Source organism: Clarias gariepinus, chromosome 3, assembly GCF_024256425.1.
Source record: "Clarias gariepinus isolate MV-2021 ecotype Netherlands chromosome 3, CGAR_prim_01v2, whole genome shotgun sequence".
In the NCBI taxonomy this organism is placed as follows: domain Eukaryota; kingdom Metazoa; phylum Chordata; class Actinopteri; order Siluriformes; family Clariidae; genus Clarias; species Clarias gariepinus.
In genome coordinates, this window is record NC_071102.1 from 11,267,595 (window position 1) to 11,282,478 (window position 14,884).

The following is a 14,884-nucleotide window of genomic DNA, read 5'->3' on the forward strand; positions in this document are numbered from 1 at the left end:
AGATATTTCATTTTCAGTTATAATTTTTGGCAGCGTATGAACGTGTAAAGTATGGTTGTGGGTAATATTGTGTTTGATATGTTGAGCAAGACAGAATAAGAGTTAATAATAATAAAATAAATGCAAATTTGGCCAAAATGTCAAAACAACATATAGATGCACTGAACTCCACTACATCACTTATTTAAACAAATTATTATTAATTAATATTAATTCTGGCTGCACTGTGCCCTCCAACCTCCAGGATCCGGGTTCGATACCCACCTCGGGTCTGTGTGTGTTGAGTTTGCATGTTCTCCCCGTGCTTGGTCAGTTTCCTCTGGTTACTCCAGTTTTCTACCACAGTCCAAAGTCATGCAGATTGGGGTAATTGCTGTTCCCAAATTGGCAGTAGTGTGTATGTGTCTGTGCCCTGCGATGGATTGGCAGCCCATCGCCTCGCCAAGTCTCCTGAAATAGGCCCCAGGCCTCCGTAACCCTATACTGTACACAGAATAAGTGGTGCAGAAGAAGAATAAATGAATAATATTAATTCTGCTGCAAATCCACAAACTAACAACTCAGTTTACTGTATCTATGACTTTGGATTAAAAAAAAAAAAAAAATCAATCAATAACCAACCAACATTTTGCTTTTTATAATTATTTGGCTAACAATTAGGCTTCTGTAACCAAGCAATAAGAGCATTAGACACATTCTTTGGACACTTAAAAGTATATTTTACAATAACTGCTTTGGTCTGTACATTGTCCCATACTGTAAGGTCTGTATGGGATTTGGCCCCAGGGCCAGGGGTAGCTCAGTGGTTAAGGCATTGGACTACGGTTCGGAAGATCCCAGGTTCAAAACCCCCACAACCACCAAGTTGCCACTGTTGGGCCCTTGAGCAAGGCCCTTAACCCTCAACTGCTCAGATGTATAATGAGATAAAAATGTAAGTCGCTCTGGATAAGAGCGTCTGCCAAATGCCTAAATGTAAATGTAAATGGATTTGACACAAATAAAAGTGACCTTGTTTATTGTTGATTTAAGACTCATGTCACAGTATATTTTCATGGCTCTGTTGCAACAGATTAAACTCATCTTCTTATAAAAATGCATATTAATAAGATGAACACAAGAGTATGACCTCATTGAGACTCCAGGACAACAAAAGTAGAACATCCTGGCTCAGCAAAAGTAAAGTATCTTTTGCGTGTGTGCATCTGTCTATTCTAAATCCGACATATTCTGCTTCAGACATGGGAAGTGTAGCTTATGGGTGATTATCACAAAGCTATGAATCCAGACAGTGTGTCCAATGCTGTAAGATGCCTTATCTGCTTGAACACATTCAGAGGGCAGCCAGTGGCGAGTCCACAACACTGTGAACACTTCTACTGCCTCGACTGCATCACAGAATGGGCCAAGGTAAGTAAGATGTTCAAATAATTCTACTTTTATTAATTCTGTCTCGTTACATAGGGTTTTTTTTTTCATTGTGAACAACTGCCTTGTGATTTGCAGGTTATTTATGCAAGCTGTTTGTGTCAACACAGAATATTCCAATAGTTTCTTTTTTTTTTTGTACAGATTACAAATTCTTGCCCTGTAGATCGCCAGAAATTTACTGTCCTCTACCAGAGAAGTTGCATTGAAAGGACTATTCAGAAAATAGTAAGTCAAATGAATTAATACATTTTATATACACTGGTTGACCAAAAAACAAACTAACAAACAAAAAAGGCACAAACTTTAATATTTTTCTAAACCGCTTTGATTACGACTGTGGCATAATTTTGATAAGCTTATGCAATGTCACAACATTTATTTCCATCCAGTATCAGAATAATTTCTCTCCAAGATCTGCCACTGTTGGGTCCTTAAGCAAGCTCCTTAACCCTCAACTTCTGTATAATTAGATTGTATAATGAGAGAAATGTAAATCACTCTGGATAAAAGCATCTGACAAATTATGTAAATGTTTTTAGATTACAGTGAAGCCACCTGATAGTCAGTGCCTCAATGCTTTCATAGAGGATGAAAGCATTGAGGCACTGACTGTGTGTGAGGAGTGTGGCAGGAGTGACCAGAGACACGTGATGCTCCTCTGCACTGCCTGTGACTCAAGGTGAGACCTAAAAACCCTTTGCTGCACAGCTTAGCATTCTTTAAACCATGGTTTAGAACCATCTCTGCAGTACTGATAAAAAAAGGATGGTTGCAGTAAGCAAGTTGTTTTTTCAGTAGTAACGCTGATTTAAGTTTTCCGACCAGGAAGCTTTCTACTTTTTTAGAACGTTTTTTCAAGTTAACATGGCAAGAGTGTCTTTTTTCCCTTATCTGTCCTAACATTAAGAAAGAAAAAAGATTGATGCTGTTGAGTTTGAACATGAGTGAAAATGTGAGCAAACCTGTTTCATGGACAATCCAAGGAGTACAAAAAGTAAATGTACCTATAATCAAAATAAAATACAATGTTGTTTAATAATAACAATGAATAAATGTAACTAATGCAGATTGCTGCTAAGTAGTAAAAAGGTTACTGTACACTTGCTAATACTTGCTGTCATTGAACAATAATCAACTTAGGATATTTGATATCCGCTTCGGTTCCCTTAACAGCATCCTGTCATTAATTAGTTTTTTACAAGAGTATGCTCCGTCAAGTTTGATTCCTTACACATCACACAGATCCAATTAAAGCAGAGAAACCTGGAGGTATAACACAAATCAATCTAAAAGTCCTCCCTGTGTGTTTTGATCTTGAAAGGTTCCATATAACCTGTCTCAGTCCTCCTTTGGGTACAGTAACAGCTGAAGATTGGTTCTGCCAAGAATGTGCCACTGAAGACAGTCACACAAATGACAGTTTCTCTAGAGAAGAGAGCGAAATAGCTGAGGCTGAAATGATGGATCTGCTATCTCAATTCGTTCCGACGTCCAGTCGTCTCAGACCTTCCACTTCGGCCCAGCGTGCTGCTTCTGTCCCACCTCGCAGAAGCGCGAGAGTGCAACAGCACGGCAGCAGAACACACCTCGCTCTTCCTCACACAGTCCAGGTTACTTTTTCCAGATTACCATTATCATCAATTAATTTTTTTTATTAAGGTATTTTTCAAAACTTAACTTAAATAACATGTTTGATTTATTTTACAGCATGTGCCCAGATATCTTTTGAAGTCAAGCCGGACTAATTCCGAAGACGCCACAACAAGCAGCCTTATACTAAACACCAAGAAAAGGGGCAGGAAAGACACCTACAAGAACACAAGAAGACGGACAACAGATAAATCCGATCCTGTGTAAGGGTGCTAAACAATAATAATTAAAAAAACAGACTTAAATGTTTTGCAACCGGCCACAAGATGGCAGCAATCTTCTTGCTAAAACGGTATTTACGCTTGGACTTTGAGAACTGAAAACTCTTTCTAAAAGTTCAAACATTCAAACAGAGAAAGTTTTGTCATTGACAGGATTTGTGAAATTTAAATGTGTTATAACATTCAAAGTATATAGTGTATTTAGTATATTGTGCTATAATATTCAAAGCAGCACCGTAGACACTACAACAAAGCAAAGTTTCTGGTCATTAAAAAAAAAAAAGTAACAAATACCAAATTACCCTGTGGTGTATTTATTTACTTACTTATTCACTCACTCACTGACTAAAGGGTTGTTCTGTTGATGAATTAATGTGTTTTAAACAGTAAAATTTCACAAGGTCCAATTTCTCTATGCTTATTATAGACTACTACAATGTAGGTTTGCTGAAGCATTATACATTCAATAAGTCACATGACAGAAACTGAAACAGATACTGTACTATGATGCATTACGAAGCTATTTAACAAAAAAGGCTAGATTAAATTCCTTCCTGCTTAAACCCTGAGCTAACAAGTTTAATTTAACAAGCAACTTTTACAAGGCTAACTCTGGGAAATACCAAGATACATTCAATTAAAAATGTAATGATTAGAATTTGGGAAAATAAAGGGTTAAGGCTTGTTTCAGTGCTTGATGACGTCAGTATGATACTCCTGCTGTGAGGAGTGATAAGGAAGTATTTTCTATTTAGACAAAGGGAAACTGAAAGGAATAGTCAAAGCCTGTGTGCCGGCTTATTGTCAACATGTCTCATTATAATGGTAAGTGCTGTTTAATTTTCTTTAAAATCTGTAACTATACATAAATAAAACAGAATTCATTTAGAATAAACCATTTTATAAACTGAAACGAAGTTACTGACTTTCAGATTGCCAGCAAACCTATATTCTCCTGTCAGCTTCAATTCATCCTCGGCTAATGACTGAACTTCTTTTAGTTACGTTTTACTTTTAATGTCAGCGTTTAATGTTTATATATTTGCCAAGTCATTGCCATGGCTTGATGTTCATTATACATATTTGTCAAATGTGAAAATCTGCTGAAATTAAAAGAAGCTTAACATTCTTGTTTTTGTCATTTATGTTACATTAGGCTATTCTAACAGAATGGAGGTAAACTTGGCAGGAAATAGACTGAAATCACTCCCTGCTGATTTGCTTAGGAAAGGCAAAGATGTGGAGAAGGCAGACCTACAGAAGAACAAACTTAAGGAAGTAAATAAAATCTCCTGTTTGTCGAACTTGACGGAGCTCAATCTGGGCCGGAATGAACTTGTCGAGTTTCCTAAAGAGATTAGCGAGCTAAAGCAGCTCGTCAGACTGTACATGAATCAGAACAATATCAAGAGCATACCTGAGAATGTGTTTCCCTCTTTGAAGAAACTTCAGTTTTTAAAGATAAACACTAACAAGCTCAGCCAGTTACCATCAGACATGAACAAGTGTGAAACCCTCGTCTACCTAAACCTGTCCAACAACTGTCTGAAAGAGGTGCAGCCTCTAGTGGGTCTTGGTCGACTAAGTGAGCTTTATGTGGACAACAACAAGCTGACAGAACTTCCACGCGCTCTTTTCCAGTCCCATTTGGAAAAATTCAAAGCAAACAACAACCCACTTAGAAAGCCTCCTGAAGCAGTATGTGTAGGTGGTATAAAGGGCATTCAAAGCTACTTTGAGATGTTAGAAGCAAGTTCGCCCACTATTCGTGCTATTAAAACAATGTTCCTGGGGTCCTCTATGGCTGGGAAATCCACTGTGTGTCGCAGTCTGAGGCATAAACGCCCTGTAGAGGTGGCTGAAGATGATCGCACTGTGGGTATTGAAATTCATCATGTCTTCAATGCAGATGAAGTTCGCTTCATCTTTTGGGACTTTGCAGGACAAGAGGAATACTACTTTACTCACCATGTCTTCATAACACCCCAGGCCTTTGTCATTCTTGCTGTTGATCTTTCCAAGTATTTAACAATGCTTTTTATAATAATTTTTTTTTTAATGACACCCTGTGGTTTGTATGAGTTTTTGTTGATCACAGCTAATGTTTTATCAGGTATGATGCTGAGTCTTTCAGAGAGAAAGTGGGCTTTTGGATCAGCAATATACAGCTCAAGGTCCCAAATGCAGTGGTCTTGCTATTGGGCACTCATGTTGACTGTTGCACCGATCAGACGGAAGTACATGACAAGAAGGAAGACATTAAGAACAGGGTCAGGCAAATGCAGTCAGAGCGAAAAGATAGCTTGGAGCAGCAAAGAAAGAACCTTAAAGATTTAGAGGACCCTTCACTGGTTTCTGAGCAGATGACTGCTATTGAGCAACTTGAAGAATACAAATTACAGGTAAACACATACATACCTTACAATATATGGACAAAGGTATTCGGCCAAACCTGTTATTTATTGAATTCATTTTCCATACCGCATTATCCTGTATACAGAGTCGCAGGGGGCCTGGAGCATATCACAGTAGACTTAGGGCACAAGCCGGGGTACTCCCTGAACAGGGTAGTATATACACACACTACGGGCAATTTGGGAATGCCGATTCGCCAAATCTGCATGTCTTTGGACTGTGGGAGGAAACAGGAGAACTAAGAGGAAACCCACCAAGCTGGGGAGAGCATACCTCAGTGCAAGGCTGCCCCCTTATCCCCAGTGAATGTCAATCTTAAAGCTTTAGCTTAACAAGACATCTTAGACAATGCTATGCAATGGCAACAGTTTAGAGAAGGCAACAGTCTATTCCAACATGACTGCATCCAAGTGCGCTAAGCTATATAAGCTAAGCTATTGATTCAGTGTGGAAGAACTTGACTGGCCCGCACAGAGCCCTGACCTCAACTCCATTGAGCACCTTTGGGATGAACTGGAACGGGGACTGGAAACTTCAAAGGGGGGACCAACTCCATACTGCATTTGTATATACTGTATGTATTTGTATATATGTCATTGCAGGTTTGGCCAAATACTTTTGTCCATATAGTATACATGCATATATGTCCATACATGAATACAACTTTATTTTGTATTTATTTGGGTTATCTTTGTGTAACGTTAAAATGTCTTTTAACGTTATACAAAGATAACCTGAGTAAATACAAAATGCAGGTGGTAAATGATGGTTTCATTTATTAAGGGAAAAAAGCCGTCCCCTGCTGACCAAAAAAAATTGCACATGCTCATCTTACATTTGCCAAAAAATATCTTGATTATGCCCAACACATTATGATTAAATATTCTGCGGACTGATAATAAAAAGTTTGAAAGGTGTTTGTCCTGTTACATGTGGCATAAAACTAATAAGCATTTTATAAAAAGAAAATCATACCAACAGTCAGAGTTCTGAATGAATGTTGCTGACTTAAAACAATTTTGCATAGAAGAGTGGGCCAAAATAAAAAAAAAAACTAAACAGTAAAATTTAGTATAATTTTTTACTTTGGTTATCTTTGTGTATTATTGAATTAAATTAGTCATTTACGTATGACAAATATGCAAAAAACTAAAAGAGCATAGAGAGGAAAAAATCCCTTTTACTGCGCTGTATATGTATCTGTGTACAGTATATGCACAGATCAGGAAAACTCTGACGCAGGGCATGGAGTCTTTGCACTTGTATTTGGCACCAAGATGTAAGCAGCAGATCTCTTAAGTCGTGAGGTGGGGTCCTCCATCGTTTAGACTTGTTTTCCAGCACTTGCCACTGATTTTTAGTTGGATTGAGATTTTGGGAATTTTAAGGCCTTGAGTGCTGCGTCACAGTCCTTAAACCTTTTTTCATTATTGCAGCGTGGCAAAGCACGTTTACCCGCTGAAAGAGGCCACTGTAATTATGGAATACTGTTGACATAAATGGTGTGTACTTGGTCTGCAATAATGTTCTGGTAGGTGGTCATGGTAACATCCACATGAATGCCAGTAGAACTTTGTCTAGAGCATCAAACTGCCTCTGCTGGCTTGCTTACTTCCCATACTGCATCCAGGTGTCACCCCTTCCTCGGATAAGATATTCACAAGCACCTTGCCCACAACATAAGATCAATTAACTTTTTTCCATTTCTCCATTGTCCAGTTTTAATATTCGCATGTCTATTGTAGGTCCAGCAGCTCTGTACACAGCAAGCTGTAATGCACTGTGTTTTCTATCATGGCCAGCATTCAGTTTTTCAGAAAATTGTGCAACTGTAGCTCTTCTGCAGGATTTGTTCTAGCCTTCATTCCTTGCACGCCTCAGTGAGCCTTGGTGAACCCATGACCCTTACATCGGTTTACCGATTGTCCTTCCTTTGAACGATAAAATGTAAGTCCTGGCCACTGCAAACAAGAAACACTCTCCAAAACCTGGTGTTTTGGAGATGCTGTGACCTAGTCATCTAGGACCTCTGTAGTCCAACTAGGGTCCTTTACAAGTGCATTCACAAACTACCACAAGTGGCCTAATCTGCCCTGAGGAGGGAATCGAATTTGTTTCATTTCACCTGTCAGTGGTTTTAATGTTGTGTCTAACGGGCGTAAATATAAATACTGGTCACCCACCTAACAATAATGTTAATAATCGTGATTTTCTTGTTACAATGTATGGTGCCAAGGTGTGGGATATTATGTTAACTTGTTGTGTAAATCATTTGAAGTTTAAGTGTTGGAAGCAGAGAAGCGAAAAATGGGTGTGCTTAAGGATCTGAGAAAGGTTGACAACAGCCAAGTTGGGATTGGTAGACAACTGGGTCAGAGCATCTCCAACGTGGTCCAAGGAAGGGCAACCAAGGCTTATTGAAATGCTTTGGGAGCAAAGGCCAGCCCGTATGGTCCAATACTGAAAAAATTACTGCTAGCTATATTAAAAATGCACAGATTGTACCTAAGACTATACAGTATTTTAAGCAAAGGGTTGTTTCATTAATTACTGTTTACTGATTTTTTGAGGACACCCTTGCTTCTCATCATTTATTTGCATGTGCCAAAGACTTTTATTGCAAATATTGTATATACTTAGCAGCATATGTACTTTCCTGTATAACATTTCTTATGCATATGTAGGTACTTGATCTTCTTGCCATTGACTGCAAGAAATCTGAGGATATTAATATGTTACAAGACTATATCAACCAAGTAGTCTTGGACACAGACAAATTTCCTTTTACGGAACAAGTTCTACCACAATGCTATATGGATGTGGAAAAAGCTATTCAGGCCAACTTGGACAGTGGCAACATTCCTCAACATGGTGAGTGTCTACATTTTAATATTAATGTGCTCATCATAATATATATTCAGTTCTGATGTTGTGTGCATTTCTATAGGAATAGTTACTCATAGGGACATCCTGGCACACCTAACTGCTAGTCATAATGAACTGGACCTTGATTCCATTCTTCAGTACCTCCACAGAACTGGAATTATTATGTGGTACAGAGATATCACAGACTTGAAGGATGTTGTGTTTGTACAACCATCATTTCTTATCTCATTGTTCAAGGTTTGTTATGAAAAATCCAAGTAACCCCCCCCCCCAAAAAAAAAGATTTCTTCTACTTCTACTAGCAGATCTATTTCCCAATCTGTATGTTTTATTTTTTCCACAGGCCATTGTTAGGCATGATTTGGTTAATATGCTGAAACTGATTTCAAGGAGTGATCTGATGAAGGAGAACTCCCTCGAAAAGCACAGAGACAAATGGATTAAAGACTTCGAAAAGAGAGCAACACTGAGCAATGTGGCCATAAGAATGTTGGTGCGTGCAGAACTCAAGCGGTCAGGTGTTGATGACGACGAGCTGATTGAGGACATAGTCGGTACCAAGATGAAGCCTGGTAACCTTATCAGCCTGCTAAGGCACTTTGATGTTTGTCTACCAACCAAAGAAAGTGTTCAACTCAACCCCACAGCTCCGGAGTTCTGTCCAAAAAAAAAATGGGAGCCATCAAGCTCTGATGTGTATCAACCAAACGGAGCCTGTCTTTTCCCGAGCTTCCTTCATAGCGAAAATCAGGAAGTAACGCAGAGGTGGGGACAGGACAACCTGGAAGACATCGTTGTGCAAATTTACTTCCTCCCTGAGATACCTCATGGATTCTTCCATAGGTATTATTTAATATGGTTAAATATTATTAGCCATACATTTTATTTTCTGTAACAATTTACCAATTTTTTGTTTTACTGCACCTTCCACAAAAGGGAACAGACTTTTAGAAGATTGTATTTTGTTTATTTCTGTTCCTTACAGGCTGCTCATCAAGATATGCTCGATTTACTTTGCCTACTCGATCGGAAAAGAGCAGGGGCTTTTTACCTGTGGAAACAGACGTATACTCATCAGAGAGCATGCTCGTACTGCGGATCAGTTAATTGAGATCCGGGGGAAACACAGTGATTGTAAGTATGTTTATTCCATCTATTGCTTAAGAAAGCAGAGGTTTGAAAAAATATTTAGTTGTGCCCAAAATGCTTCACTCACCTAAAATTAAATGGTAAAAAGAAGACATTTTTATTTAGTAATAATGCTGTAAGTTCAACAACACTAACAAAGAAAATAGAAGAAAATGATGAGGAATCACACAGTTTCATTGAAACATATAATGAATAGAAGAAAAACTACACAAACCAAAAAACTTATTTTGTACACTTTCCACACAGGCACCTCACGGTCATATCAACTTCTGCTCTTGTCTTTCTGTTAAGTGAAAGATTTTTGCAAATATGATTCCCCTCTCAGAACTTTTCTTTTTAAAGTTCACATACTGTATTATGCTCTGTTTTAAGAAGGTTAATAAAATACTTAGAGGTCTCCAAAATGCATCTGTTAATTTTCCAGCTGAAATACAGTGGATTTTTCTACCCGATCAGAATGCAGGGATGCCTCCCTACTGCAGTTAAGAATCACTAGCTGCTAAACTGCTTATGGCTAACCTACCATCTCTATACAACTTATTCGATACATTTTCACTGAAAGGCTTGAGTCTACCCCAGGGGACAAAGCGGGATACACACCAGATGGGGTACCAGTCCATCTCAGGGCATAAGCATGCACACACTTACACTCAATCACACACTTCAGGGAATTCAAAAACACCATTTAGCCTACCTTGCATGTCTCTGTGGAAGGAAACCAGAGACTGTGGGAGGAAACCAGAGCACCCAGAAAGAACCCACCAAGCACGTGAAAATAATGCGACCTCCATGCACTCAGACCCAAAGTTGGGACAAACTCTTGACCCTGGAGGTGCAACAAGCCACAGTGCTAACTCCATGCCCTCAGACCCAAAGTCAGGACTCAAACCCTTGACCCTGGAGGTGCAACAAGCCACAGTGCTAACTCCATGCACTCAGACCCAAAGTCAGGACTCAAACCCTTGACCCTGGAGTTGCAACAAGCCACAGTGCTAACTCCATGCACTCAGACCCAAAGTCGGGACTCAAACCCTTGACCCTGGAGGTGCAACAAGCCACAGTGCTAACTAATATGCCACCATGCTGACCAACCCTTATTTACTGTATCTCTAAAAAAAATTGCACCCAGAGAAGTGCAGTGCTGGATTGGATAAAATCTGATGTTTGTTTAAACCCTGGCCAATACAAAAATGGAAGGGAATGCCTGAATCTGTATGTCTAAAAATGAATAAAAAGATTTAGCATAATAGGTCCTGAATATTCCTTGTCTTGCATTAAGGTTTTCATTGCTTGTTCTTTTGTGTATTTCAGTTTCCACATCAGCAGATATCCAAAAAGTGTGGGATATGATAAAGGTGGTGATGAGGCGCCTGGCTGAGCTCACTCAGCAGTGGAGAGGTCTGTGCCAGTATGTGCACAGCCCGTGTAAACAAAGGGGCTGTGAAGAGTTTTTTGAGTGGCCGGATTGGCAAGACTGGATTGATCCTAATGCATGTGAAAAATTTAACACGTATGTTACTGTTTAGTGCATTTACTGTTCTTTTCATAGATGGCTTATTTATTTATTTATTTATTTATTTTTAAGTGATTTATTTTATGTGGGTACAAATCAGAGTCATGATAAATGGCTCAACACTGGCCTTTAAGGGTTGTAACTCATAATCCTTCATTTACTAGTACAGCTGATGGTAAAGTAATTTAAAAAGAAAACATTGTGCTGATAAATATGGACTTACTTATTTATGAATTACTTGGCATGTTTTAAAGGCACCACAATGCATAACTGCACTGTGTGTTCATTTTAACAGGAATCCAGAGGAGAGAATGTCTTGTAGTAATGGGCACTCTCGCAGAACTGAACTGCTGTTCCCTGATAGGTAATCTTCATCATAAAGACATTTCAATTTGTATAAACTGTTACAAAAACTACAGTGGTGGCCAAACCTATTAAGACAACATATGCCATGTATTATAATTCTCCCTGTGTGCAAAAACAGGTGATGTCATTAGTCTATGTGGCTGAAGAATTTTACTAGGTAACTGAAAAACTAGTGAAAAATGGGTTGGTAATGGTGACAATGGTATTCAGCTTCTGGATCCATGGCCTGGGCCATCTCCAGATCCAAACTCATTAGAAAACTGTTGGACAGTGGTGATGAAGGCAGTAGTAGTCAAGAAACCATCATGATCTTTAGGATGCAAGGGAGCAATCAAGCAGCATGGATTAAGTATGAAGGATGTATTCTATGACCAGCCGAATCCAGCAGGTTTTAAAGCATAAAAGTCTTCATAGCTATTTCATTGCATAAAATAACAAATTATTCTTGCTATCGTGATTGTCATTATTTAAAAATTAAAAATGTCAAAAAAATGTCATAGAATTTTTTAAAAAACATATAATTTTTGTAGCACATTTGTAGCAATATGTTTGACACCACTGTATATAACCTATGTAAATTTCAAAATCTTTTTTTTTTAATTACTCCTGAAGCTGTGTAGGTCTGAAGAATTGACACCTGAAAATGCCACCTGCCTGAACCACTGTTGTCTGTTGACATCATCACAAGATTGTACCTTTCACATATATGTGTGTGTAGAGAGAGAGACTTATTTTACTTGTGTGGTTGTTTCTATATTGGACTGTCCTGTACAAGCCTTTAAACATTTGCTAAGAGAATATTCAGTCCAGTAGAGGGTGCTCTTTGCTTAATTAAAGTCTGGGGTTTTCCTATTTATTTTCTTCTTTGGGAAGTCTCTCTACCTTTATTTATTTAATAAAGAACCAAGAGTAAACTATGTGAAACAATATGTTTTTGATGAACACGTTATACACTATAGTGGGTGTAAAGGTACATGATTTCTTGTGTTTTATGCAGAATGAAAGTTTTGGCCTAAAATTAAAATACTACTCAAGCATTAATTCATTATTAATTGGTCACATTAAGACCTCTTATTTCTGTGCATTTCTTTAACAGCTACTTAGAAACAAGACACTTCAGGTCTCCATTAGCTGTTGCACTTACTGATCATACGAAAAGTGTTCAAGTCAAACTTGGGCTTGTGATTAAATTTCTCATGGTTGAAGGTGTAAAACTGGTTCACATTTACAGAATACTTCAAGCACAGTACAATGATGAGAAAGAGTTGGATATAAAACATGGGAAATATTACAAAACATTTTTTAAAAAAAAGGCCATGAACGATGATCACGGCCGAAATGACTTTTATGATTTGTTTTGCAACTACAGTTGTTTATAATGTTGAATGGTAGAATAATAATAAGAATGATGCCCAGCTAAATTTTGAGGCAGTGCAAATTAATGAGAGATTATGTTAACACTGGTCAGAAAGCCTTAATTTTTTTGCCAAATTATAAACAATATGTATTTTTTGTGCATAAAACTAGACAAATAAAATACTTTGTATATATTGTATGGATTGTTATATAGCAAACAGATGTATTATAGGTTCACCAAATCTTAAAAATAAACTAATGAATTCATACATTTTATCTACAGTTTGCAATAAATAACAACAATAATAAATATGAAGAGGTCCAGAGGTATGATTTTAACATATAATAAAGCTCCAAGGTTGGCTAAAATGCCCAACTTCTGTGGTCTCTTTATAACATGCTTATGTTATCGTATTACCAATCTAAAGCTAATACTCACTAAAGCTCTCCACAAAAGAAAAGGACCATAAGTGCTGTATGTATTTGAATATTTTAGATATGCTGTAAATTAACACTATGTTTGGCACGTCTGGTTTTCAAACAGTCCAACTGTATTAGATGCATAAGTAGTGGAATATGAATGTCACTTTTCCATGAGGCATATCATCGCATTCCAATGCATTGTGTCACAACTGTGTCACACCCTTACTCTCATCCTTACTTCAAGTGACATTAATTATGTGTTACAGTTTACCCAGCTGTAAGTTACCCAGAGTCCCCTGGCATATAGACTTCAGGCCTCCTGTGACCCTGTACAGGATAAGTGGTACAGAGAATGAGTGAGTGACTGAGAGAATTTACCCAACAGACACTTCTCATACAGTAAAAGTTGATAAAGTGAAAAGCTTCCTCTATCTAACCAATAAAAAAAAAAATAATAATAAAAAAATATATATATATATATATATATATATCTTTAGCAGTCTGTTGCTTAGTGTCAATACCGGACAACACTAGAACATATTGTGGCGTCCTTTCGCACGAAAACATTTTCTCTGGACCTTAAGTACATTAAATACAGTAGTAGTGTGGTTACAGGCTAGTTTAAACAAATATATTAAACATGTTTTTGGCTTTCAACAACTTAGCATCTTCTCTTGACAGGTGCTGATTGTATTTGGTGATTAATAACCAGTACATTCCACTTGTCCTAAGTGACTAATCATCTGATTATGTAACAGAAGCACTTGTTAAATCCTTGGCTAAAGTTATACCACTAGAAATAAGCAAACTTTTATCTCATTGTGATTTATGACACACTCTCCTGTTATTTGGTAAAACAAGTTCTCAGGGAGTTTTTGAATTTTGTCATGATTAACATGGGTACATAGTTTTCCAAAATGACATGCATTAACTTGCCTGACACAAAAATTATGGTTGTAGTGTAAGCTTATGGGGTTTAAACTGCTTCAATGCTTTTCTCCGTTTAGAGAACAAGCTGAGGTGAGCGAAGTGCAGTGAAGGGGATTTGGAATTGAGTGTCCGAAAAATGGCTGACGTGAGTCTGATCTATACAATTCTTGTTCTGATTCAGCAGGGTTTTTTTTTTGTGAATTGGTTTTCTTAGCCATTAAATACACTTGTGCTTGGCTTAAACTATTATGCCAAGCACAAGTGTATTTAATGGCTAAGATAAACAAACAATTAATTGACCAATCAATCAATCAACCAATAAATCAATCCATTAATTGATTAACTAATTGGTTAATTTATTAGAACATGCATTTGTCTAATCATTAAATTGTTTGGTCAAGATCAAGAGCTTTAGGTAACGTTTACATCAAACATCAGCATGAAGAAAAAAAGTGTGACTTCTGTGACTATGATTGTAGCATGGATATTGATACCAAAACTGCTGATCTGATATTTGCACCCATACAATCTTACACAAAATAGT

At 37.7% G+C, this 14,884-nt stretch overlaps 2 protein-coding genes and 1 long non-coding RNA gene across 3 annotated transcripts; all 3 read left to right on the forward strand.

Moving 5' to 3' along the window:
• Positions 1–1,005: 1,005 nt before the first annotated feature.
• On the forward strand, positions 1,006–1,997 carry LOC128519083 (uncharacterized). The gene is made up of 3 exons (XR_008357829.1): positions 1,006–1,410; positions 1,573–1,656; positions 1,971–1,997. It is a non-coding gene; the product is annotated as an uncharacterized LOC128519083 (long non-coding RNA).
• Positions 1,998–2,020: 23 nt separating this feature from the next.
• Positions 2,021–3,758, forward strand: LOC128519085 (PHD and RING finger domain-containing protein 1-like). Its single transcript, XM_053492660.1, has 3 exons — positions 2,021–2,110; positions 2,753–3,041; positions 3,139–3,758. Exons 1-3 carry the CDS (start codon positions 2,082–2,084, stop codon positions 3,286–3,288), a joined length of 468 nt encoding a protein of 155 aa, XP_053348635.1. The 5' UTR covers positions 2,021–2,081; the 3' UTR covers positions 3,289–3,758.
• A 233-nt stretch (positions 3,759–3,991) lies between these two features.
• On the forward strand, positions 3,992–12,668 carry si:ch211-210p4.6 (malignant fibrous histiocytoma-amplified sequence 1). Its single transcript, XM_053492659.1, has 10 exons — positions 3,992–4,127; positions 4,459–5,323; positions 5,416–5,704; positions 8,402–8,588; positions 8,665–8,840; positions 8,947–9,446; positions 9,589–9,737; positions 11,064–11,262; positions 11,561–11,629; positions 12,244–12,668. The coding sequence occupies exons 1-10, from the start codon at positions 4,112–4,114 to the stop codon at positions 12,263–12,265; spliced, it is 2,472 nt and encodes an 823-aa protein (XP_053348634.1). The 5' UTR covers positions 3,992–4,111; the 3' UTR covers positions 12,266–12,668.
• Positions 12,669–14,884: the final 2,216 nt, after the last annotated feature.

Coding starts and splice junctions, on each gene's coding strand:
- LOC128519085 (XM_053492660.1), top strand. CDS start 2,082: ATGCTCCTCTGCACTGCCTGTGACTCAAG. Junction 2,111..2,752: donor TGCACTGCCTGTGACTCAAG/GTGAGACCTAAA, acceptor TGATCTTGAAAG/GTTCCATATAACCTGTCTCA. Junction 3,042..3,138: donor CTCTTCCTCACACAGTCCAG/GTTACTTTTTCC, acceptor TTTATTTTACAG/CATGTGCCCAGATATCTTTT.
- si:ch211-210p4.6 (XM_053492659.1), top strand. Junction 5,705..8,401: donor TTGAAGAATACAAATTACAG/GTAAACACATAC, acceptor ATGCATATGTAG/GTACTTGATCTTCTTGCCAT. Junction 9,738..11,063: donor CCGGGGGAAACACAGTGATT/GTAAGTATGTTT, acceptor TGTGTATTTCAG/TTTCCACATCAGCAGATATC.